At 48.7% G+C, this 24,034-nt stretch overlaps 1 protein-coding gene across 1 annotated transcript in view; it reads right to left on the bottom strand.

The window, feature by feature from the left end:
* DNAH9 (dynein axonemal heavy chain 9) overlaps positions 1–24,034 on the bottom strand; it is a 193,979-nt gene that overhangs the window by 149,890 nt on the left and 20,055 nt on the right. Inside the window, exons 13-27 of the mRNA XM_035561934.2 lie at positions 22,934–23,175; positions 21,115–21,250; positions 19,658–19,854; positions 19,152–19,576; positions 17,062–17,284; positions 14,933–15,099; positions 13,714–14,584; positions 11,699–11,829; positions 10,442–10,568; positions 5,490–5,642; positions 4,375–4,500; positions 3,487–3,726; positions 2,267–2,427; positions 1,009–1,165; positions 31–135 (exon numbers count right to left, since the gene is read on the bottom strand). Of these exons, the coding sequence (XP_035417827.1) occupies positions 31–135; positions 1,009–1,165; positions 2,267–2,427; positions 3,487–3,726; positions 4,375–4,500; positions 5,490–5,642; positions 10,442–10,568; positions 11,699–11,829; positions 13,714–14,584; positions 14,933–15,099; positions 17,062–17,284; positions 19,152–19,576; positions 19,658–19,854; positions 21,115–21,250; positions 22,934–23,175 (3,461 nt within the window). The remainder of the gene's footprint in view (positions 1–30; positions 136–1,008; positions 1,166–2,266; positions 2,428–3,486; positions 3,727–4,374; positions 4,501–5,489; positions 5,643–10,441; positions 10,569–11,698; positions 11,830–13,713; positions 14,585–14,932; positions 15,100–17,061; positions 17,285–19,151; positions 19,577–19,657; positions 19,855–21,114; positions 21,251–22,933; positions 23,176–24,034) is intronic.

Genomic DNA, 24,034 nt, shown 5'->3' with positions numbered 1-24,034 from the left:
GTGTTTTTTTATGAGCATTTCTCCACTCACCTGTACAGCCACCACAGAAAGGACCTCAACTGAGATCCTGTTAAACTCATCAAAGCAGCCCCAGGCTCCCGTCTGTGAAAGGCCTTTGTAAATATTCCCACAAGACTGGAAAATAAAAATAAAATAAATACAAACTTACAAGAATGAAATTACAAATGGAAGCAACTCCGGTGGGGGGACAGGGGGGGAGATTTTATTTCCCAGCCTGTTTAGGGGGGGAGATCTTATTTCCCAGCCTGTTTATTTATAGCAATTTACAGTCTATTGTGAGTATTTAGAAAAGTGCATGGAAACAGCAGGGACAACTCAATTATAATATTTATAGCTCTGCACAGTTTGCCACTTGATTTGCTAATTGCACTTTCTCGATATATCTGTGCACTAGTTTCATTTAAAGGTCACCTGTGCTGAATTACTTATGGCCCTACTTCCTGGGAGAGCCCATAAACTGAATAAAATATGATCTGAGGCTACCAAAATTACTGTACCATGCCAGACCAGCAGAGAGCAAAACTCAACCTGACGATCCAACCTTCTGCAGTGACTGAAGTTTCAGCAGGTTTTGCCTTTATTCTGGCAGAGGATCCTGAAAAAGCCAGGCCAGGTTCCTTCTGATGCCAGGAGCATGGTGGGGAGAAATGACCAGGGCCAGAGTAGCAGCACAGCCTCAGTCTCAACTGAACAGGCCAAAATTTTTTAAGCATTTCACATGAAAAATCGAACTCCAAAAGGGAAGCGAAAGGTGTAATGAGGCAGAGATCACAGTTCAGGCTTCTGCCTCCCAAAGAACTGCATGCAAGTCTTAGAAAAGAAACGGAAAAAGAAGGAGGAGTTCAGCAGAAAGGAACATAGCAGAGATCTGAGGAGAGGTGGTGGACCAGAGTGATCTCAGTTGGATTACTCTGTCCTTAGGTTTCGTCAGGCCCCAAACATCCCCAGCCCAACGTCACAGCACTGTGGCCAAGGGGGGAGCAGTACCTTGTAGTCCATCTGCTCGGAGCAGTTAAACACATACACCATGATGCCTAGGGCTCGCCCCAAATCTTTAGTAGTCTCTGTCTTGCCAGTGCCTGCAGGGCCTGCAGGTGCTCCGCTCATGGTCAGGTGCAGTGACTGCGTCAGGGTGATGTAACATCTTTCACAGCAAAAGGTGAAGGGAGAAAAGAACAAGACTGAGACTTGGTCCTACAGGTCACTGTTGGGGTGCAGAGCAATGGGGCTGAGGCAGCGCACCCAGGAGATCGTTTCTTCTGCAAAGCAATACATGAGCAGAGTGCATGTGCAAGCTAAAGCTCCTCCTCTACCACCCCTGCCTGGTTCTGTTTTCTCTAAGAGATACTCACCATCTTCCACCAGTCTGCTGATGGGTCTTCATGTCCAGACTTGAGCTTTCTTTGAAACCCCATAATGATCATTGATATTGGGCATATCCCACATAGCATGGGAAAAGGTTGGTTCTTCTGAAAGCCCTTCCTCTTGCCGTCCAGTGCTATCCACCCCAGAGCATCCCATTCCCCATGACTTGCAGAAACCTGCTCAGACAGCCTAGGAATGATCCCACCCAATGCTGCAGCAAGCCCCAAAGCTCCTCTGTCATGCTGATGGCAGACACCAGGGAGGTGCCCACACACACAGTGTCTGTACTCCCTGTATAAGCCACAGAGCTGCAGTCAATATGGTCAAAACCTGATAGTACACAGGGGCTTGGCTCAGCTGGCTAATATGGTTGGCCTGAGCCACCTGAGGTGCTCCCTCCTCCCTCCATCCGGCCACCGAGATGTCACATAGGGTGGGAAGATGTGACACAGGGTCCACAGAACACTTGAATGTTTCTGGATTGACAGCCAGAAGCCAGCTGGAACATTGCAGAGCATCTCAAGTCACTCTAGGTGCCCCCATTGTGACAACTGAACCAAGCAGTAGGTGTCTACTTCAAGATGGGAAAAAAAGTTTTCTAGAACCACCAACTAAATAGCGTGGACATCCCATGGAAAGGCAAACACCCACAGGTGAGCATCTTAATCTGTGAGATAATCCCACTCCGGTAACTGAGGCACAGACACCCCAGCAGGTACTACCATCAAATCACAGATCAGGTGAGAGTTAAAGCTCTGCCACCAGATTACTGGGACGTGGAGAAAGAACAAGAGGGACGCAGGTGTCAAAACTAAACCCATCCATGTTTGGCAACTGCGTCTGACTGCATGGCGAAGCCCAGCTGTGCCTGGGGACCTACCTGTCGGTCAGTGGAGTGATCACAAGCCGAGGGGTATTGCCAAGGTATTCGTAGGAGTAGAGGAACTGGGCGTCACAGATGTTGGCAAAGCAGTGACGCTCCTCATCCGACCATCTGTGCCGGAGCTGTGACAGCCAAACAAACGCCTGCGCGTTGTCCACCTGCAACACAACCACAAGCACCATCACAGGAAGGCCAGGGATGCTGGGCATACATGACATGGGTGCGAAAACAGTGACTGCAGTGAAGTTTTAATCGAGGACAGATTGGTCTTCACTGTGAAGCCAGGTGCAGTAAGAAACATCACCTCCCTATCTCCTACCAGAACAGGGGAAGAAACAAATCAGTGACCACATTGGTAGGAGACGAAAAGAATATCCAAGTGAAAGAGCAGCACAGAAAGACTTCTGAAGAGGAGACTTAAGAAGCAGCAAGCTGTGAAGAGGATTTTATAAAGCAAACAGATTAAGAGAAGGAGCAGAGGCTGTCTTGACAAGGAAGGGGCTGCAGACAGCACCAGGGAAACAGGCTGGGGACAGGAGACAAGGGCACCCATGGCCAGTGCTCTCTGCACAACTGGCAGTCAGGCCACCAGGAGACGGACAGTTTTACTGCAAACTGGGCCAAGGCACCACCAAGCCAAGCTGAGCCCCTGGAGCCAGAAGCTCTGTGAGCAGGCTGGCTTCCTCCGAGAGGACACATGGAGGCTGGGAGTGGAGCCAAAACTCAGTGCATGCAGGACCCCTTCCCATCCAGCTACAGGGCTAGACATTTGGCACAAAAGGTGTACAGGACAAAGGGAGACCTGAAGAAGTCCCTGTGGCCCCACACCAGATCAAGGAGGCTACAAAACAGAAAGCCCGAATGCTTTTTCTGACCTTTTAAATCCGTAACTGAGACCACATCCAGCAGCTTCCCAGCATGACGCCATTGCCTGCCAACATGTGCCTGGGCACAAGGGCCTAGGGCCACTCTCTCACTCCTGGCGTGAGTCTGTGGCAGTTACAAGCAGCCCCTCTGTGTTGCAGGGTCCTGATGCAGCGCAGCACTGCATGGCTGACAAGGGCTTTTTGCCTCCTCACCATAAACGCTGCCCAAGTAAAATCAGCCCTGTGTCTCCCACTGAGGCAGTGGGCTGAACGGCTTGTGGTTGGTCCATCTCCCCCTTAACCCCCACTCTAATACTCAGACCAGGACCACGCTGAGCTGCAAACACAAACCTTCTGCGCTATCATCTTTGCCACCACATCCCGAGCGTGGACATCGATGGTGCATATGGTCATGATTTTCTGCCTGTCACCCTTGGAGAGCTGCCCAATCAGCATGGTTACAAGGGTGTTCAGCTGGGTCACTTGCTTCTTGTGATATTCCTTCATTGCATTCTCGTAGCCTTCCTCCACCCTGGCAAAGGCAATCCCAACCTCGGTCGTCCACCAAATCTGGGTGCAGGAAAGAGCCACCTAGGGAAAGAGGCTGACTCAGTATCAGGGAAAACAGCAGAACTTCCTTACGTTTGAGTGTCTGATCCATGGGGAGATCAAAGAAGTATCCATGACGTGAAATTAAATATTTTTGATACAGTATTCACAACAGACAGGACAACAGGGACCTGCCCTACGACATTCATTTAAAGCATATCAATGATAGACATATTTAGCAGCTACTTATTTGTAAATGAGCACCTTTTGCATGCCAGACACAGCAGAGGAGGAAGAGCTGGAGACCACAAGGCTGCCAGAGGTGCACGTGAGCGGCTCTTTCCTCTCATTAGACCTCACGATTCATTTTCCTGCTGCACCTTTTTCCTTCGCTGGGCATCTAAACTTCTCTTTGACTCACAGGGTGAAGTAGGCACTGCCCAAGCCCATGAGATATGTAACCCGACCAAGTGTGTATTTTCCCTGCATGGGGATCAGCCTGGAAAATCCATCAGGAGACTGACAGGATAAAGGACAACATCCCTCCTGGACAGCACAGTGGAGACCAGGAACACCCCCACTCACAGCTAGAGGCCATTTCTATAAGATGGGAAGGGCAGGACTGAAGGGGAAGCCAAGAGCTGCCTTTCCCATGCACCAGCCCGAGAAGAGGTGAACAGCAACAGATACCTGGGCAGGGTAGTCAAAGAGCCACTGTTCCCTTGGCTTCTCCTCATAAGCTGATACAGCTTCTGTCATCTCATCTCTAACTGTAGCCCTCATGCTGTCCAGTACATGATTCAGCCAGACCTCAACCTGGAAAGGAGATTAAATGACAGTAACACATCTGCTCTTAAGCACTTTTGGCAATTAGTGAAGATACAGAATGGCACAAGCATCTCAACTCTTGAGTTAACCATGCCTCAGCCTCATTCAGACTCAGTTGATTTAAATGACTCTGGTACTACACGATTAGCATGTGTAGACTCTAACAATGACAGGCAGATTTTACTTGAACTCCAGCTATAGAAGAAACCAAAATGAACTCCACCGATGAGTGGAACAGCATGTTCCACCTCCAGGCCGTGAAAAGAATCACACCTAGGACGTGGACACAATCTCCCAGCAGCAGAAAAAGCTGCTGATGAACTTGGGAACAAGATTCCGACTGAAATTAGTATTTCAAAGGCTAAGTCCTCCCAGAGAAGATAATATAAATGCAGCAAGCTCCATCACTGTGGAGTTCAGTGACTGATACACACTCCAGCTTCCTATAACAGTCCATGCAGAAAGGTGCAACTACAGGAACAGATTAGCTGAGTGATAATGGGATTCTTAAATTTCATACTTTAACTTATCCTATAAAGGAATGAAGATGAGGAAATAAGAAAAAAGCCTACTCTTTCAAAAGATGCCCATGCAGAGGTACTTTGGAATAGCTTAATCTATTTTCAACATGCAGCCACTCCCTTACTGAGTAAATTTGTAATAAGGTGTAAGAATAGCATTCAAAGTGTCTTACAAATTTTAAAATAAATAAATAAATACTATCTGGACAAAGGCCCCAGCTCGTGCTACCACTGTGGACTGCAATGCCTATGCCTCACTTCAGTGAGGACCTAACCACAGTGAGACCAAGGGCTGTGGAGTAAGAAGGAGTTAAGTTACACAACCACCTCTTCCAGCCTCTCTCTCATAAAGGAAGAGTAGCGAAGCTCTACCCCATCTTGGCGACCGAAGTCCAAACAAGGGGTGGGAGAGCAGACCCCACCAGACAGTTCTGATGCACAAGGTTTCCTTCTGACCTGCCCGCTGCAGTCACAGTGTTCGCTGAAGCTGACATATTCCTCCTCTCTGCTGTACATTCCCAGGCCAATCTTGGTTGGCTTTTGCTCAGAGTCCAGCTGGAACTTCATCTTGGCCAGGTTGTCAAAGAGTTTGGAAAGATGACGTTGTACCTGCAAAAGGAATTGTATAAATAAAGTGATCAAGACAGAACAAGCAGAATGGCCATCACCATACACACTTCACCAGCAGAGTCATACTCAAAAAGCATGCTCTTGGATGTCTCGGTAGGACCACAACTTTTCATGCATGGCCAGGGTCGCAAGCCTCTTGTCCCTCCTAACACATCTATTTCTACTTGATTTAGTAAGCAGACATGCCTTAATAAAACATTTCTCCATTGAGAAATATCCCATTCAGGGTAACAGCACAGAAGGAAAACATTCAAAACACTACATGACCTCCTAGCACCAATTTCCCTACAATGTAATGATGAGAGGTCCACAGTCATTGCTCTACCTCATCTCAGTCTCAGCATATTGGGGAGTTTTCTTTGCTGTGAAGCTCCCTATTTTCTCACTACTAGAAATCAATATTATGCTAATGAAAAGCCTTGAGTTTTTCTCAATGGAAATAAAAAAGACCTTTACTTCTGGAGAAGACCCATGATAAACAGCTCAACAGCCCACACCTTCCACGAAATCCCCATCGTGACCAAAAGAGCTCTTCCAGAAGGAAAAGAATAATTGAACCCTGTTCTGTTCACACCTGGTTAAGTTTGAAAAGTCAGCGGGGAGGGGCCAGAATTGCTGCTGTAGGCTTACAGCATCAGCACTTGCCTTCTGGGAGCTGAGCAGATCACCAGCGCTTCTTCCAGATCACTAGCCAAGTAAATTGCTGCGTGTCACACACCACTGCCAACAAAGGCAGGCTTCTCCCAGGGCTGTTGTTCTCCCAGCAAGGGTCAGCCCACAAAGCAGTCCCAGAGAGGAGATGCCTCTCTCAAGGACAGCCAGGGATGGGGAGATGGAGCCCAGGCAAACTCCCACAGGTGGGATGAGATGAGAACAGCCTGAGATACCTGGTGTGCTGAAGCCTAATGTGCTGATGCTTTCAAAGAAAGATGGGTGGACTTACCCATTTAATTCTGACCCCCTGAGTCACAAAAAATTACAGCACTCCCTCTCACAAGCTGCAGGCTGACATATCTCAGTATTCTTCTTATGCATTTTCAAGCAGGGACAAATCCTGAGTGCTGAGTACTTCCAAGAAGAAACCGCCACTCAGTATCTCCCAAGATAAACATCTCTCCTTTCAAATCTTAAATAAACCACAGAAAACTTTTCTTACATCTAGAAGTTTCTGCTCACACATCCCCACTATGCACTCCCATACCCTGGCCAGCCTGCACAGCTTCGGACATACTCCAGCACTTGGTATAATCCTGCCACAGGAGCCCTGAATACACCTGAATCCACACAAGTTCAATATCCAGTTCAAGAGAATAATAGCATTATGTATTTAATCCTCCTTTAGGAATGATCAGACTTTGAAACTACAGTGGAAAGGCTGAGAGTGTATCCATGTATGATCCTACTTGACATTTACTTTGATTTTATTGCAAATAGATTCAAATAACAGAGAAAACACCAGGAATTTCTTCTTACCCCACGGAGCATTTTGACATAGTATCTTTTGTTTCCTGCATTTTTTTTCCTCTCCATTTTAAGCATCAATCAACTATGTATTTGTGATGCTCTGAGGGCTGAAATTACCCAGCAGCAGAGGCAGATAATAAGCAGTGGTAAAGGTGAGTGATAAATAACATTTCCAAATGCATGTACAGACCCCTGCTCTGTGCATACATTCACATTCCTAATTAGATGGAGAGCTTAGAGAAGGTGAGATTATCCACTACTGAAGGATGGAGTAAAGTATTTATTTCCTATCCAACACTCTTCATTTGCTGCAAACATTTTGATCAGTTTGATAAACCGAACAAAAAAATATTTGGGACAAATAATGCATCCCAAGCGAGGCCAGACAGAACACAGCACTACCAGACAAAGTAGCTGAAGCTTCCTGACAGCAGCTCCCATTGCACTAATAGCACTCGGGGAACTATAGGCCTGTCAGTTTGACCTCAGTGACAGGAAAGCTCATGCAGCAGATTATCTTGAGGGTCATCACGCGGCACTTGCAGGGCAAGCAGGCGATCAGGTCCAGTCAGCATGGGTTTATGAAAGGCAGGTCCTGCTTGACGAACCTGATCTCCTTCTATGACAAAGTGACGCGCTTGGTGGATGAGGGAAGGGCTGTGGATGTGGTTTACCTTGACCTCAGTAAGGCTTTTGACACCGTTCCCCACAACATTCTCCTCAAGAAACTGGCTGCTCGGGGCTTGGACTGGCGTACGCTTCGCTGGGTTAGAAACTGGCTGGATAGCCGGGCCCAGAGAGTTGTGGTGAATGGAGTCAAATCTGGTTGGAGGCTGGTCACAAGTGGTGTCCCCCAGGGCTCGGTACTGGGGCCGGTCCTCTTTAATATCTTTATCGATGATCTGGATGAGGGCGTCCAGTGCACCCTCAGTAAGTTTGCAGATGACACCAAGCTAAGTGCGTGTGTCGATCTGCTCGAGGGCAGGAAGGCTCTGCAGGAGGATCTGGATAGGCTGGAGCGATGGGCTGAGGTCAACTGTATGAAGTTCAACAAGGCCAAGTGCCGGGTCCTGCACCTGGGGCGCAACAACCCCAAGCAGAGCTACAGGCTGGGAGATGAGTGGTTGGAAAGCTGCCTGGCCGAGAAGGACCTGGGAGTATTGGTTGATAGTCGGCTGAATATGAGCCAGCAGTGTGCTCAGGTGGCCAAGAAGGCCAACAGCATCCTGGCCTGTATAAGAAGCAGTGTGGCCAGCAGGTCTAGGGAAGTGATTGTGCCCCTGTACTCGGCTCTGGTGAGGCCGCACCTTGAGTACTGTGTTCAGCTTTGGGCCCCTCGCTACAGGAAGGACATGGACGTGCTCGAGCGAGTCCAGAGAAGGGCGACCAAGCTGGTGAGGGGTCTGGAGAACAAGTCTTACGAGGAGCGGCTGAGGGAGCTGGGCTTGTTCAGCCTGGAGAAGAGGAGGCTCAGGGGCGACCTTATCACTCTCTACAGTTACCTTAAAGGAGGCTGTAGCGAGGTGGGGGTTGGTCTGTTCTCCCACGTGCCTGGTGACAGGACGAGGGGGAATGGGCGAAAGTTGCGACAGGGGAGTTTTAGGTTGGATGTTAGGAAGTACTTCTTTACCGAAAGGGTTATTAAGCATTGGAACGGGCTGCCCAGGGAGGTGGTGGAGTCACCATCCCTGGAGGTCTTTAAAAGACGTTTAAATGTAGAGCTTAGCGATATGGTCTAGTGGAGTACTTAGTGTTAGGTCGGAGGTTGGACTCGATGATCTTGAGGTCTCTTCCAACCTAGAAATCTGTGTCTGTGTCTAATAATTAACCCTAACATCACTATGCTCTGTATGGAGAAACTTCTGCAGAACTTCTCGGGACTGAATCCTCTGAACTATGCCCACTGTGGGAGAGGAGGAGTCTGTGCTTATCTGGGGAAGGCTGGGAAGAACACAGGCAGGTCATTTCCTAAGGTTACTACAAGTTCTTCCACAGGCTGATCCAGAAACCAGCCAAAGTTTGACAGGAGGAATGGTGCATTGCAAGTGACTTCCCCATACCTGGCATTCAGGCAGCATCCCCAAGAACCCAGACTGGAGGAGATAAGTTGCCTCGGTCAGAAAGACCAGAACTCCAGCACAGGAGGTCAGACACCACGCCTGCACCCTGAGGTGTGCAGGGAGGGACAGCAACCCAGGAGTTCTATTTGCTGGCCTTGGCCATGGCCGCTCACTGTTCAGCCACCAGCTGTCTTGCCTCTTTGGCTTCATGCTCCTCCCTTCACCTCTAATGAGGACACCCCAAAAGGCCTTTGCACCAGGGAAAGGAAGAAGTGGCTGAATAGCGAATGCCTTCTCAGCCTGAAAAAGGGACCTCTCCGGGATGGCAGTAGCTGTCAACATTTCCACATCTGAATGCCCAGACTGCAGCTCTTTCAACAGCAGTTGAAGGGTGGCATCCCAGGTTCAAAGTCCAAGGTCAGCAACAAGTTTTGGCTGAGATCTTCAGGGACAAGGGTTTCTTCTAAGCTCACCATATCCCAGCACAAACAAAAACAATGGTTTTGCACCATCAGAAACATCGACAAGCTCTGCTGTGTGCAGTGCTTTCAGAACAACCCATAAGTATCACCAGGGCTACATCAGACAACACAGTGTGCATTGACTTTCAGACAATCACAGAATATCCTGAGTTGGGAGGGACACACAAGCATTGACTCCAACTACTGGCTCCACACAGAACCACCCAAGAAACAACCCCTATGCCTGAGAGCGTTGTCCAAACACTTCCTGAACTCCAGCAGGCTCGGTGCTGTGACCTCTACCCTGGGGAGCCTGTCCCAGTGCCCGACCAGCTCTGGGTGAAGAACCTTTCCCTAACCCCCAGCCTGACCCTCCCCTGTCCCAGCTCCATGCCGTTCCCTCAGGTCCTGTCACTGTCCCCAGAGAGCAGAGCTCAGCGCCTGCCCCTCCACTCCCTGTGAGGGAGCTGCAGGCCGCCATGAGGCCTCCCCTCGGCCTGCTCTGCTCTGGGCTGAACAAACCCAGGGACCTCAGCTGCTCCTCATACATCCTCCCCTCTAGACCCCTCGTCATCTTCATAGCCCTCCTTTGGACACTCTCATACAGTTTTATGCCTTTCTTATATGACAGATGACAGCTAGCTGTGAAATAATTATTATTTAAACAAGTGAGCCGGGGTTAGGAAAAGCACTCAAAGAAAGGATAAGCTACAGGAGAGTTCCAGGACAGTGTCTTCCACTGTAACACTACTGGCAGTTGGAAAATGCAAAGGTGACACAGAGCAAGGCTTACCAGCTGTGGGTTGGTGCCATTGGAAAGAATATCCAATAAATCTGCAGAAGAAATGAAGTAAAATCTGGGAAAGGCCAACCTCTTCATGTCCAAATATTCAGCCAAAGCCTTCTCACATAGAGACAGCCTGAAGAAACAAAGCAGATGAACAAAGCCCAGGACAGGCAGATAAATATCCCTTCGTGTTTCACACTGCAGTTTAGGTTATCAAGCAGATTCTCCCCTCCCATGGCGAAGCACAGACATGAGCTGAACCTGTGGCCTGGTCCTCTAAAGCATTTCCTGAACAGGACATCATAGCACATGGAAACTCACAGACCTCTCTCTGCTCCCAACGGTCAAACAGCCTAGGAGCCAGAGGAGCCTCATAAAAAAGCAAAAAACAGAAGTGGAAGAAGCTGGAAAGGGTTTGCAGTCTGACTCGCTGTTTTAGACAAGCTCCTAATTTCCACAGGTGATTTCACACTGGGATGAAAGTTTCTATAACTGCTTTTATTCTAACAAGCTGTATTTTAAAGTCTTATTCAAACCTAGTCAGCTTTTTGTGTTCATGAAGCCTGAAAGAAAATTTGTTTGCTCCAACCTAAAATAAATCTTTCAGTGTTTACATGCTAAACTGCTGCTGAGCTTACAAACTTCATAAATAACATGCAGCTAGTCCTCTGTGAGGAGCACTGGCTTTATCTGATTAAAAAAGAAAAAGCTTTGTTTTAAGAGGGTAGTTATTACCGACAAAATAGCTATCAAATTAAGCTTTCAGTGTGTTCCGGGCAGACTAGCTCATATGTTAAGTGAGAAGCGTATCCATCTCAGGACAGAAAGGTCTTTCTCATGGAGTCTAGCTATACCATGTGCCAAGGGTATACATGCAGAGATAATTTTGTAAATTAAAGAACATGGGCTCAGCTCTGCTGCAGATATTCCTGCCTGGACTGCTAAGTAGATATTTAAGACATTGTTTTTGGGGTGGCAGTAAGGCCATGTGTTATTCAAACCTGCTGTATGCCTATCTTTGTATGTGTGCAAATCAATACGCTGGATGAGAATTTGCATGTACACAAAGCCAGACTCCACTACGGGGGCTTCAACGTGATGGATCACAAATAAAAGGACTCAAGAAAGATCAGAAGTGCTGCGACTTGTGAATGCAAATGACGCTGCACAGTCTAAGAAGAAAGCCTCAGAGCACAGGTTAAACTAACTTATCAGAGCTGATCCCAGTCTCTGACAAAAACCTGGGACCGAAGTTCTACCTACCTACTCTGAACGTCCTCCAGTTGTTGGGACAGACCTGGTTTGTTGGTGGCCTCAACTACATTTGGGGTTTTCTGAGCTTCACAGGCCAATTCTTTAAAATCAACATCAATACCTTCAAAGCGTTTGGAGTCCTAAAAAGCAACACAGAAGGACATATTCATGGTAAAACACAAGTTTTGTGTTAGAAGATCCCATCATCTAGGTACTGTCTTTGCGCTGAAGGGAAGTTCTCCCAGAGTCCCTCCTGCCCAGTGCAGAAAGGGTCCCCTCCACCATTTCAGAAGGGCTCTTCCACTCACGTACCCAAAACAAGCCTCCGATCAGACACTCGCCTTCTTGTCGCTATATCCCCAAGGGGTCGTGGATAAAGTGATTGTGCAGAAGTCAGTGCTTAGGATCAACCATTTTCATGGGGTTGAATTCCCCTTTGAATGTCTGCTCACAACAATTCTTCTCATATGTTCAGATAATATATCAAGCTTCCCTGGCCATAGCAGCAGGAGACCCTGCCACAAGGGAAAGGCTACTGACTTCGTGGATGTTTACTCTTCCCCTCCTGGCACAGTGTAGGAGCCCCACTGCCCACCCCTGAAATGGAGATGGTGACTCTTGCAGAGTAGAGCCCTTCCTTACCTTGAGCAGGGCCATGGAAACCCCATGCGGGCAGCAGAGAAACACACTGACAAATATGCTCCATGCCTAGTGGGGACCCTGAATTTTTGGAGTTCAACAGTGAGGAATAAGTGAAGCTATGTTCAAAATGTTTCTGCTCCTCCCTTTCTCCCAAATCAGGCCACAAAAGAACTCCAAGCTTTCTTGGTAGCACTTCCGTGCTAACCTGTGTTCAGCCCTGGTAGCAAAGCCCTGGCTGGAGGGTTGAGCCCTCCACACAAGCCACGCAGGAGGCTCCAGACACGCATCCCATGCCCCGCTGGCACATTGTCCCCAAGCCCCGGCTGCATCCTGAGGGTGTTCAGCCTCCAGAGACACTGAGTTCCACCCTCTCTTCTAGCGAAGGGAAGAGGCTGCTGACCTGTGCCACCTGCCAGGTGGGTATTGAGTTGCAGACAGCTGCCCAGTAGGATGCAGATTTAAATCGTGAAGCAATTTCATACATATCATCAGATAGCTGTTGGATATTAACAGCTTGCTGACACATGGTACAGCCTTCACGGCTCTGATTTTTAGGACCTGTCTATACCACCCAGTAAGCACAGTGCACCCAAAGCAGTGAGAGGGACATTCCATGCAGACCAGGGCAAAGGGATGGAAACAAGGGATGGAGACCCATTATCAGGGTGTCACTGGGCTGTGCACACCCTGTCTTAGGCTGCAGTCCCCGGGCTCCACCCAAGACCTGACAGTGCACACGGATGGAGACGGTGGGAACATGGTCACCTGCAGCTCACTCAAAGGCAGATCCCTCAGCATGGATGCAAGTGGTCCTGCAGGGCCAAAAAACAGCTTGGAGGATTTTCTCAAAGGAACCTGGTGTAAGGCTAGAAGACGGACTCCTAAAGACACCTCCAAGGAGGTGACCGGCTGCTGAAGCAGGACAGGGAGAGAGAACTGCTGCTGCCCCCTGCGCAAGAGCTAAGGGCATGGAAGGGGACGCTGCCAGAGCTGCTTGGCTCAGCTCTGTTTTGAGGACTCGCAACATTTGCATCATTACCCCAGTCCCCTCCCCTCCAAGCAAACAGGGAACCTGCCCGCAGCACTGAACAAAGCCAGCAGCCTTGCACTCAGTCTCCAGTAACTCCGTATTTGCTACACAGCAGTGGAGAGAAGAAAATCAGCTTCTCCGTGTGGCTTAGGCACAACACACAATAAAAAAACATCCCCGTGCAGCACTAGGGAAACTACTGCAGCACTACAGGAGTCTCTGGAAACTGGGAGGCAGCAGGTGAAAAGTCCCACTTTGGGTAACACAGCATTATAGATAACCCCATTTCACGCAGTGGAGGATCTCCTTCAACCCCTTACAAAGGGAAGAAATGGGACTTGGGCTTTCTTACCTCAGGAAGCTGCGTCCGTATATCTTCTGAGCCTATGAATATGCTCTCCAAGTGACACCACGTACGCTGCACTTCAAACCAGAGAGAAATGACAGAGTCCGCAGTAGACAGCTTCCTCTGCCATGCAGACACTTCCTCCAAGAAAAAAGCAATATATTTGGATGTCATTAAATTCTGCAGCTGCACCTGGTTATCTTCTAAAGTTTCAATGAGTTCCTCATCCGACTTCAGCAATGGAATGTTTGTCCGTGCGTGAGGCTCATACTGAAACTCCATGGTGCTCCATGTCATTTTTAGCTCCTTCAGGACCTTCTCCATACTCATTTCTCTCACTGCTTTGTCCACAATTCCACGAACCTCATCCTCAAAGTTATGCAGATTGAGTTTCAGGAGATCAGCCAGCATGGTGTCTGAGTCCATCACGAACTTCACGCCTGCCACCTGCATCAGTTGATTCCAGTGTCTCTCTCTAATAGCAGGATTTTGAAGTTCTGCCACAGCTTTTAGGGCCGTCAGCATGTTCTTCACCCTGCTGTCCAGCCCGGTGAAAGCATCCCATGCCCTCATTTCCTTATCCAAATTCCGAATCTCTCTTGCAAACTTTCTGCACTCAAGATCCATGTTTTCCACATTAATATCCGCCCATTTGGTGGTCTGCCAGTCATCAAGGCTAGTATTCACAACGGAGATCACATCCCAGAGCTCTTTGAGAAGACGCATCTCCTTTCTGCACTGCTTCAGTTGTTTATAATCTGGCACCATGACTTCAAACAGACCAGCTGATTCATATATCGAGGTCATGGCTGACTCCATTTGTTTAATCTCAAGGTTCTTTGCATCCAGCAGTTGATAAGGCTTTTCGGTGTCAAACCTAAAAAAGAAATGTTATTGTAACGACTTCTAAAGAAAACATAAAACAAACGGTGCCTCCAAGAGACAAAGCAGAGATGAAACGTCTGTAGTACATGCTGATGGTGCTTCCGCATGACGGTACTGATGCCACCTTAAAGCAGTATTGCACACTCAGCATCTAAATCCAATCTTTTGCTAACTCTGGACAGTGTTCCCAGCAACACAAAACCCCAGGTATAACAGATACAACACTGTGAGAAGGTAGGAAGTGTATGCAAAGGCTACGACACGTGTCCTCAGGACACTCAGAGATGACCCATCAAGCTTTTTTCCTTGGGGCTTCTGTGATGCTATAATTTCCCTGTACCTGAATGGTGCTTCTTTCCGAAATCGCTCTCTGAATCTGTGCTGCTCAACATCAAACGCTGCACAGCTCTTGCGCAGAGCTGTCATCTCGTTTGCCTGCAAAGGAGCCACATGCTGCTTCACAGCTATTGCCAGCTTCTTTATATTGTTCCATTTTTCTGGCAGCTCCTGCAAGCAAAATTTAAATGCTGGTAGGATGTATTTGAAACCTGATAGAAGACATATCTGATCTGTTTATGGATAATCACAGAACAGGAAAAGCAACAGATTCTGCATCTTACATTGTAAGGAAGTTTTCCCAAGATATGAAAGCTAAACACACAATTGGGGATAACACCACATATTCACAATCTTGAAGAATAATGAAGACTGACACCTTAAAGCCAACTGCTTGGATTATAAAACTATTTTCAGTAATTTCAAATTAAAAAAAGGGCTCCCACAGTAAATTCTGTGCTCCCACAATGGTTCAACACTTGAGAAAGCAGTGATGCTAACACTGATGCTATCGCTGAGTCCAGCAGGATCTGGAGACTGTTGTGAGTGACTAAAGGCAGGAGGATGGGCTGTGTATGCCAGCTCATCAAATCAGCCACATTTTCAGAGCTAATTAAGAAGCAGAACTCTGGGGCAAATCCCTCCAACTTGTGCGTATAAAACCAGTACTCAATAGGACTGGTTTCTTTCCCAGGTCTGCAGCCAAGCTGCAGGCATACACCACTGCTGACAAACCACCCGCTGTACCTGGGATTTCTTTCTAGAGGGGATTTACTTCTCCTCACTAGGCTTTTGGGCCATATCCTCAGCCCTGACACTGGCTAAAGGCTCTGCTGTCCCTAAATGCCAATGCTTTGCTTTTGGAGACCCCACTTCCGCACATGGTTTACCAGCCTACAGCAAAGACTTTGGGTTTCTTTTCGTTCTAGACCACAGCTGAGAAGATTAACAGAGACCCACCAACACTATGGAAAGAAGTAAAATAACCTGGAAGCAGCTCTGAGGCAGCAGAGATGGCCACGGAGTGGCCAGTCCCTCCTAAGGGGTCTCCTTCTGGCACTCTGCATTCCAGCCTCAACAGAAATCACTACGGGTGAGCCACGTGAACAAGGCAGGGCACACATGGAGCTGCTTCCTTGTCCTTCTCATCCAGACTACCAGCTCCAGCTCATCCATGTCCCTGGCCATGGAGGGAGCGGTACTGAGAAGAACTTCCCTCTGTTTGTCCCACCCCATATGGAAGCAAATCAGGCACTCAGCTACGTGTTGCTGGCACTTGACAGAAAAAAAATAAAATTATTTTATCACCTGCATCTGAAGGGAAAAGCAGAAAACCAGGGAATTGCTAAACCCCCCAGCTGCCATCCAAGCCTGCAGCAGAGAACAGGAGCCTTTGCTGCACAGGTGCACAAGGCATCAACATCTCCCAGAAAGGCCCTGCTTTCATTCTTGGATCCTGCCCAGACCCCTCTGCCCACAGCACTCAGTGACTACAGGGTATCCATCAGCACATACCCGTGCACTTCTCCACTGTAACATTGTCTTGGGTGTTTCCCAGCACTCATCCCCCATCTCATGGTCCCCTTCACTGACGCAAAAGGAATTCCCAAAAGAAAACTGATTCATCAGAGCCAGACCTGGAAATGTGTCAAAATACTTCCAGAACCTGTTCCTGGTTATGTCCTCTGAGTCAAGAAGATTTGGTGCTGCAGATCCAGTGGAGGACTGAAGTCCTCTGAGAACACAACTCCTCTGCCAACATTATCCTCCCCATCTCCACAGTTGCCAAGAACTGGCTTATTTAAAAATAATTATAATTCAACCTAATTAACAGATGTATTTGAAAATGCATTATTTTTTTCAAAAGTAATCGCTGGGAGTTGGAGCAGGCAATTCTATGTTTTTCATACATAACAAAAGGCTTAATCTCTGCTTTAAAAGAAAATCTCAATATAACTCCAAAATGTAGAGCTATTAAGGCACATCCCACAATAGCAAAACACTATCCACTGAGGCCCTCTAATGACTGGGAGTGGGGTCTTAAATATTCCTGCAATATTCCTCTTAGACTCACAAGGTCTTTGACATCTGCTCCTTGGCAAATTTGCGTGTCCACCACAAGTTTTTACCCACCTCTAGTTGCTTATAGACTTCCTCTGGCAGCTGTTGCTCGTAAGTCTTCAGCAGTTCGATGGTTTGCTTCAGGGGCTCAAACATGGCATCAGTGACACTGTGCCTTTCTTTAACAGCCATGAGATGACCCATAATCTCCACCAAGCCATCATAATCTCCTTTCTCAACCTTTTTGCTCAACCCTTTATCAGCAATCTTTATGAACTCTTCAAGGTCATTCAAGCTATGCAATACAAAGCAGGAAAACACACAATGAAGGGGAGCTCGGGAAAGTTTCCATACCAGTTTCACCCGGTTCTTAATCTCATCCACTAATGGGCATAGTCAGCAGAGGCATGATGGGCTCCTGGATCGTTGGTCTTTCCTAGCACAGCCACTCTTCTGTTCTCTCAACATTTTTAAGTGCCTGCTTAAATTCTGTGGATGTTGCTGGGTGAATATGTATCCTTAAATTCTTCACCTAATAAAGACTAAACTGCTGAGTCAGGGATTCTTAGCAAGAACCCCTAATTGCTTATTTTTAAAGTTACATAAATGCTCTTTGCATAGAAATTACCTATCAGAATCATGGTCCTGAAAGAACATTTTTACTGGGCTTACATGGCAAGGGTTTGATAGCAGGGAGACTGCAGGGGGTCCTCTGTCAGCAGAGCCCAGCAGCTGCCCCATGTCAGATCAGAGCCAGCTCCAGCTGGCTCCAAAAGGGACCTGCCACTGGCCAGAGCTGAGCCATGAGCCAAGCTGAGCCAAGTTCCACCCCTCTCGGCCTGTGGAGAGGCCCCTGGTGGAGCAGGCTGTCCCCCTGCAGCCCATGGGTCCCACACGGAGCAGATCTCCACGCTGCAGCCCGTGGAGGAGCCCCCGGTGGAGCAGGTGGATGTGGCCTGGAGGAGGCTGCGGCCCATGGAGAGCCCCCACAGGAGCAGGCCCCGGGCCGGAGCTGCAGCCCGTGGACAGGAGCCCCCACAGCAGGAGCAGGGGATTCGGGAGGAGCTGCTGCCCATGGGGGACCCGTGCTGGAGCATTTTGCTCCTGGGGCATGGACCCCGTGGTACAGAGCTGTGTTGGAGCAGTTCTTCAGGTGCTGCTGCCTGTGGGCAGCTGCCACAGGCTCAGTTCGGGAAGGACGGCATCCCGTGGGAGGGACCCCGCGTGGAGCAGGGGCAGAGGTAGGATGAAGGAGCAGCACAGGCAAAGTGTCATGGACTGACCGCAGCCCCCATTCCCCGTTCATTTGCACTGCCCAGGTGGAGGATCTAGAAGAGGGTGGATGGGGGGAAGGTGTTCATAGTTTGCTTGTAGTTTCGCACTACTCTAGCTTGTTAGTAACTAGGTAATAAATTTCATTAATCTGCCTATGTTGAGTCTGTTTTGCCTATGACGGTAATTGGTGAGTAAACTCCCTGTCCTTATTTCAACCCCTGAGCCCTTTTCCATTGTAATTTTTCCTCCCTCTTCCTTTAAGGAGGGAGAGAGCGCTTGTGGTGGTGTTTAGCTATCCTTCAGGATGAAACCACCACAACAGAAGAGGTCATACCATCCACCAAATGCAACAGTCTTTACTACTGCACGTCTGTAAATACTTCTTTGTAAGCAATGCAAGACCTATGGTATCCTTCAGTTGCAACTACTCAAATATATCACCTGATGCATCATCTGGCACAAAGCTGGTAACAGAGCAGCTATTCAGAGCAGGGAAACCATTACTTTAAAACTTGCTTCCAAAACTCCCCCTTTTTGTGACTTTCAAACTATCTCCCCATGACTACTAGATTAGACAGGTTAGATCAGGAGAAATGGATAAACAGACATACTACCTAAAACCACACAGTACGTCCCAGGAGAGTCCGCTTGTGGGATGTTAATGGTACCAAGTCCACATAACTCTTTCACTTTTACCCACTCAGTTCCCAGCAGAGACCAGGGGACAGAAGATGCAGGGGATGTGATGGAGTTTGTATGCAGTATGGGCCCCCTACCCTTGCTCCTGTATTTGTTATCAGTGTGAAATGATAAAGCCCAGTCAAGACAAGAGACACGCGGTTCAATCAGCGCAGGTCCTGGGGAGGGGAGGCAGGAACGGCTTTTACCTGTGTGTGACATGGTCAATGAGATGCTGCTTAAATACCAAACTCCACCTTTTTATTACATTCAGCAAGGATGCCTTGATAGGTCGAGCATCGACTTTTAACCAGCTCTGGAAGATGCTGATGGGCTCGATGCGATTCACCTCCTCATAAATCTTCTCATAGGAGTCAATCTGCTCTTTGAACTGCTGAAGCGTGGGAGGTGTCTCAGGGACCCCATCCTCTGCATGAGCCTCAATTTCTACAGCAGTGAGGATGTGTCCGTAGAGAAGGAACTGGCGGAAGAACTCCTTTCTGTCATCACCATAGAGGTAAGAGTAGTGGTCGAAGGCATTACGGTAATCACAGCAGGCTGCCATCACGGCTTGCACGCGTCCCATCAGGTCATGGCGCATGTCAGCCAGATCAGCCATGTCCTCCATGTCAGCCTAGGAGAGAAGAGGAGAGCTCAGTGACAGCGGTGCCTCCGTGCTGTCACGAGGTACGAGGGAGCTCCACAGCCACCAGACCTGGTAGTGGGGGAAGCCACTGTGCTTGGCAAGCCTGGGCACCAGCGATGAGATCCGGTAGATGTCATTGAGAAGACCTTCCACCATGTCATAGAAGCCATCATTTGTGCCAGGGTCCAGGGACGGACGAAAAATCACATCTGGGATCACTAAATCCAGTTGCACCTCAAACACAGGAGCAAGACCTGCCTTGGGATCTGGTAAGGAAGACCAGAGACATCAGCATCTTTTTCAAGCAGAGAAAAATGATCTTGAGCCACCACTAACATCCACCACAAAGCACACGGTGTGCCCCATAAGGACACAGGCAGATGTGATCGCAGACACCTGCTCACTGGGTCCTGTGACATTATGCCTGCAAACAGCCCAGAGGAGATGCTGGCAAACTAGCTGATGTTCTAGTACCTACAGAAGATCAGACTGGAGAACAGATGAGACAAAAATGATTTATGAACTGGAAAAAATGTTGTGGAGTGAAGCCTTAAAGAGACCAGGCTCTTTAGCTAATCAAAAGGGAGTTTGAGAGCTGAACAATTACAGTGCATAAGTACTTGCATAGGAGAAGAACATCAGAAACCCAAGAGGCACTTTAGTTTATTGGAAAAAGACATGGAAAAAAAACACAGCAACAGGAAACTGAAGCCAAATTCAAATGTGAAATTATGTGCATGCTGGTGACGAACTTGATTCAATTCTCCAACTCAGTGTGTCTTCACATCCAAGAGGGAAGCATTTCTGGGATGTGCTTTAGCCAAACACAAGCTGCTCACAGCAGAGTTAGCGTACCTCCACAGTGGCCTTAGGCAGGAGATCTGATACAGGTGACTCCTGAACCCATCTGATCTCTTCACTGGACTGATGCTGGAAGACTGAGTTTTTCTTCCACGCCTTTCATTAGCAGAACCAGTTCATAAGACTGACCACGAATGGAAGATGGTAAAACCCTGATGCTTTGTGCATGGGAAGGCAGGAGATGGGTGATGTCCAAGCTGTAGTACAGACTTGGGATGACTCCTCGATTTTGCCTGTCCAATCCCTGCAAATGGTGCACTGTCCTCTCCATCCCTCCCCTCTGTGACCAGGAGACCCACCCTGCCTGGAGGCTGCCCCAGCGCTTGCTATTGACAGTACAAGAGGCACAGTAAAAACTCAGGAAGAAAAGAGCAACTCAAAGACACAAGGGAGAGCGCAGAACAGAAACAAGTAACAGAGACCTGACTTCTGCAATGCTTCTTCCTCCAGCTCCATTCAGTGCATCCCACCTTTGCTGTGCACAAGGGATTCAAAATGCTGCAATCCCCAACAGAGACAGAGAAAAGCCATCACTTCCCTTCCCCTCCAGCACAACCCACTGACCCCAGGCACAGACTGCATTGCTCCCATTGCAAAGAAAAGCGGGAACCCTCCCTTAGGCAAGACCAAAGCACCACGACCAGAGGAGAGAGACCATCAGTTACCTGTGTTTTCCAGGAGGTACTTGAGTGAGCACTCAATGGCAGTAAAGAATCCGTCCAGGACTATCTCATCCACATAATCCACATAGGCCTTCCAGACATCAGATGCTGGGTCTGCAGTTAAGAGGCTCTGATTTTCCTGGAAGAAAACAAAGACGCCTTCAAACACAGTAGGGCTGAGTCTGTCCTACAAGAGAGCTGCACACAGCTAAGGACAAGTGCCAGTAAGCATGTGGGTACTGGCCTCATGGAGGGACTGGAAACCAGACAGCTGTTACTACTAACATCCAACTAGACAGATGACTACTTACTTCTGCCACAGACTGCTTTGTGACCTGAAATGAATTAAAATAACTGAAGGTAAAAACAAACTCAGTGCAGAAGAGGCTTAGCAGCTCTGCAACATATTTTCCTCCTCCTTTGAAGTCCCAGAGGTCAAGGCTGCTTTGCACACCTGAAGCAGAGAGTACTCAAGGGTCTGAAAGGCTCATTTCAGTGCATGAAAATCCAGCTCTGGGCATCTTTGTGTTACCCTGAGTGGACCAGGCCTCCATGGCAGACTGTTTACACCTCTACCCTACAAACAGGCATCTCGAGAAGACCACGGAGCCTTTAAGTTCAAGAAAGGGTTTTTAAAGAAACCTCAAAAACAGGAAAAGGTTGGGAGCAGAAGACAAAGGGTTTGCCAACAACCTCCCTCCTCAGCCCACTGTGCTCCCTTCCTCCAGTTGAGCCAGGAAACTCAGGGTTTTCTGGGTCACAGCGGAGACCCATTCCCCCAGGGTTTCCTCCTTATATCCCCACGGGGCCAGGCTGTGTACCAACTTCCCTACCCATCTCAGCAGCCTCCCAGGTTCCGCTGTGATCAGGTCCCCTGCCCTGCCACGTCCTCACTGCTGTTTCTCCTGCCCCTGCAAACAGTACTGGTGGTGCCACCATGTGAGTGATGCCATGACCACAAGAGCCCATGCCCTCCTTACCCCCCCCAGGAGGTGTCCTCATCTTTTGGGCGGTAGGTGGAGGGGGCTTCGCCTGTTACAGCAGTGGCAGCAGAACAAAATCCTTGCCCCACTGACTGCACAGATAAGGGGGTGAGAGGCCCAGGACTGACTGCAGACAGCGGGGCACAGTGAGCAGCAAGGGCTTGGTGTCCCAGGGAGGGTCAGCCAGCTCTCTCCAGAGTCCAAGGCCAGATGGTGACCCTCAGGAGAGGGCCTCCCAGCCAAGGTGCTGTGCCCAACTTGCAAAGCACATCATGCCAGGCAGGTGAGAAGCAGAGCTTTGGGGTTTCTCCTGCACTCCAAAGAAGATTCAGCAATGGCAGTGTCGCTGGAAAACCCCACGGTTTTGGATAGCAGCTTTTCTCCTGTCACTTAGCTTTTCCCTGGATTGTCAGCATCACCTCCTGCTCCCTCAGTGGGACAACAATTCTGAAACTGAAAGGTCAGCTGCAGCCAGCTGCCTTTGTATTTTCAGGTATATATTTTGAAGGGAGATTTGTCCTCTGACTGGGATCCCAAAGCCTGATGCATGACTCCCCTCTAGTGGCTCCACAAGAGCTAGGGCTTGTTCACTGGGCTGCAGCTGCTCTTGTTCCTGCCCTGAACTGGGTCTCCAGCAGTGCCCAGTCAGCACTACCACACCATCCAGCCAAACCAGCTCACTCATCAATACTGTTGTTAATTAACACTGGGTAAAATTTGCAAAGGAGTTGAGAGTTAATTTTAAGTTGAAATAGATCTGGGCAATTTCAACAGAGCAGAGAGAGACACAGAGACTGTAACGAGACAACAAACCCCTGGGGATCACCCCCACCCCTCACCTTCAGCAGTGAATGAATCCTTAGCCCTGACTCTCGGACCAGGCTGTAGCGCTTTTCCAGCCGATCCTTACAGTCCTCAAGGCTCAGCAGTGACTCCTTTTTACCATCTTTCCTCTCAAATATGGGTGACCCCCATGATCGCACGATGGTCTGGATTTCCTCAGCATTGTTTTTGGCTTTCTGTGTCCGCCGCTCAAGGTCATGGACAGCATCCATCACCACGGAGATGTGATCCCAGACACCTGGCCAGAAATGAAACGACCGACTGCGTTTTTCAGAGCTGCTGGTACAACTTCTCATACACCCTTAGACTTTTTGGCCTATGGTCTCATATATTTCTCACACATCATTAATGCAGGACTTACCATCTCAACTGACAGAGCAACTCCCTGCTCCGAGCTGCTGCCAGCTCTGTCCTACCTCAATAAGCCACAGCACAGTCGCCAGGCTGTGCAACCCTGTCACCATCACTAGAGCAGGGACCTTGCACCCACAGCATGGTCCCAGGCACCAGTGAGAGTTGCATTTAGATGCAGGGAACTTAGGACAGGAAAATCCCTCTATCTGTACTGTGCAATAGAGCTCTCTGGTTAAGGTTCTTCAGCATAAGGACTTCTGCTTTGCATGTTCCCAAGGGAGGACACTTGTTCTTGTTCGTACCACAAGCCTGATGACAGAAATATATATTCCACCAGTGAGCAGTTTGCTTTCACCAAGAGGAAACAAATTGTCTTCCTCTGCCCTGCTTTGCAGTTAAAACTGATCAAGCAAGAACACTGGTTAAATCGTGCCAAAGTCATGCAAAACCCACGTGCAGCTGCAGTATTTCATCCTTCAGGAGAAGTTATCTAGGTGGCCCTGCCCCTTACTGGGACAAGCCAACCCCAGTGCCAAATGGTTGGACCATTGGTTCCACTCCCTGCATGACTGGGAGAAAGCAGCGCCTTGGGTACACAGGCACGCAGCCACACAAGGGCTGCCTGGGCTGGCACCGGGTGGCCAGCACAAGCAGGGAGCAGAGGTTTCAATCTCAGCCTTGCAAGCTCTTACAAACCCAAATTCGGCCCTCTCTAGACTGAACCTAAAGGGAGCAGAATCCCA

This window comes from Cygnus atratus, chromosome 18 (genome assembly GCF_013377495.2).
Source record: "Cygnus atratus isolate AKBS03 ecotype Queensland, Australia chromosome 18, CAtr_DNAZoo_HiC_assembly, whole genome shotgun sequence".
In the NCBI taxonomy this organism is placed as follows: Eukaryota; Metazoa; Chordata; class Aves; order Anseriformes; family Anatidae; genus Cygnus; species Cygnus atratus.
Note: the sequence above shows the minus strand (reverse complement) of the source record. Positions and strands in the feature narration are given on the sequence as shown.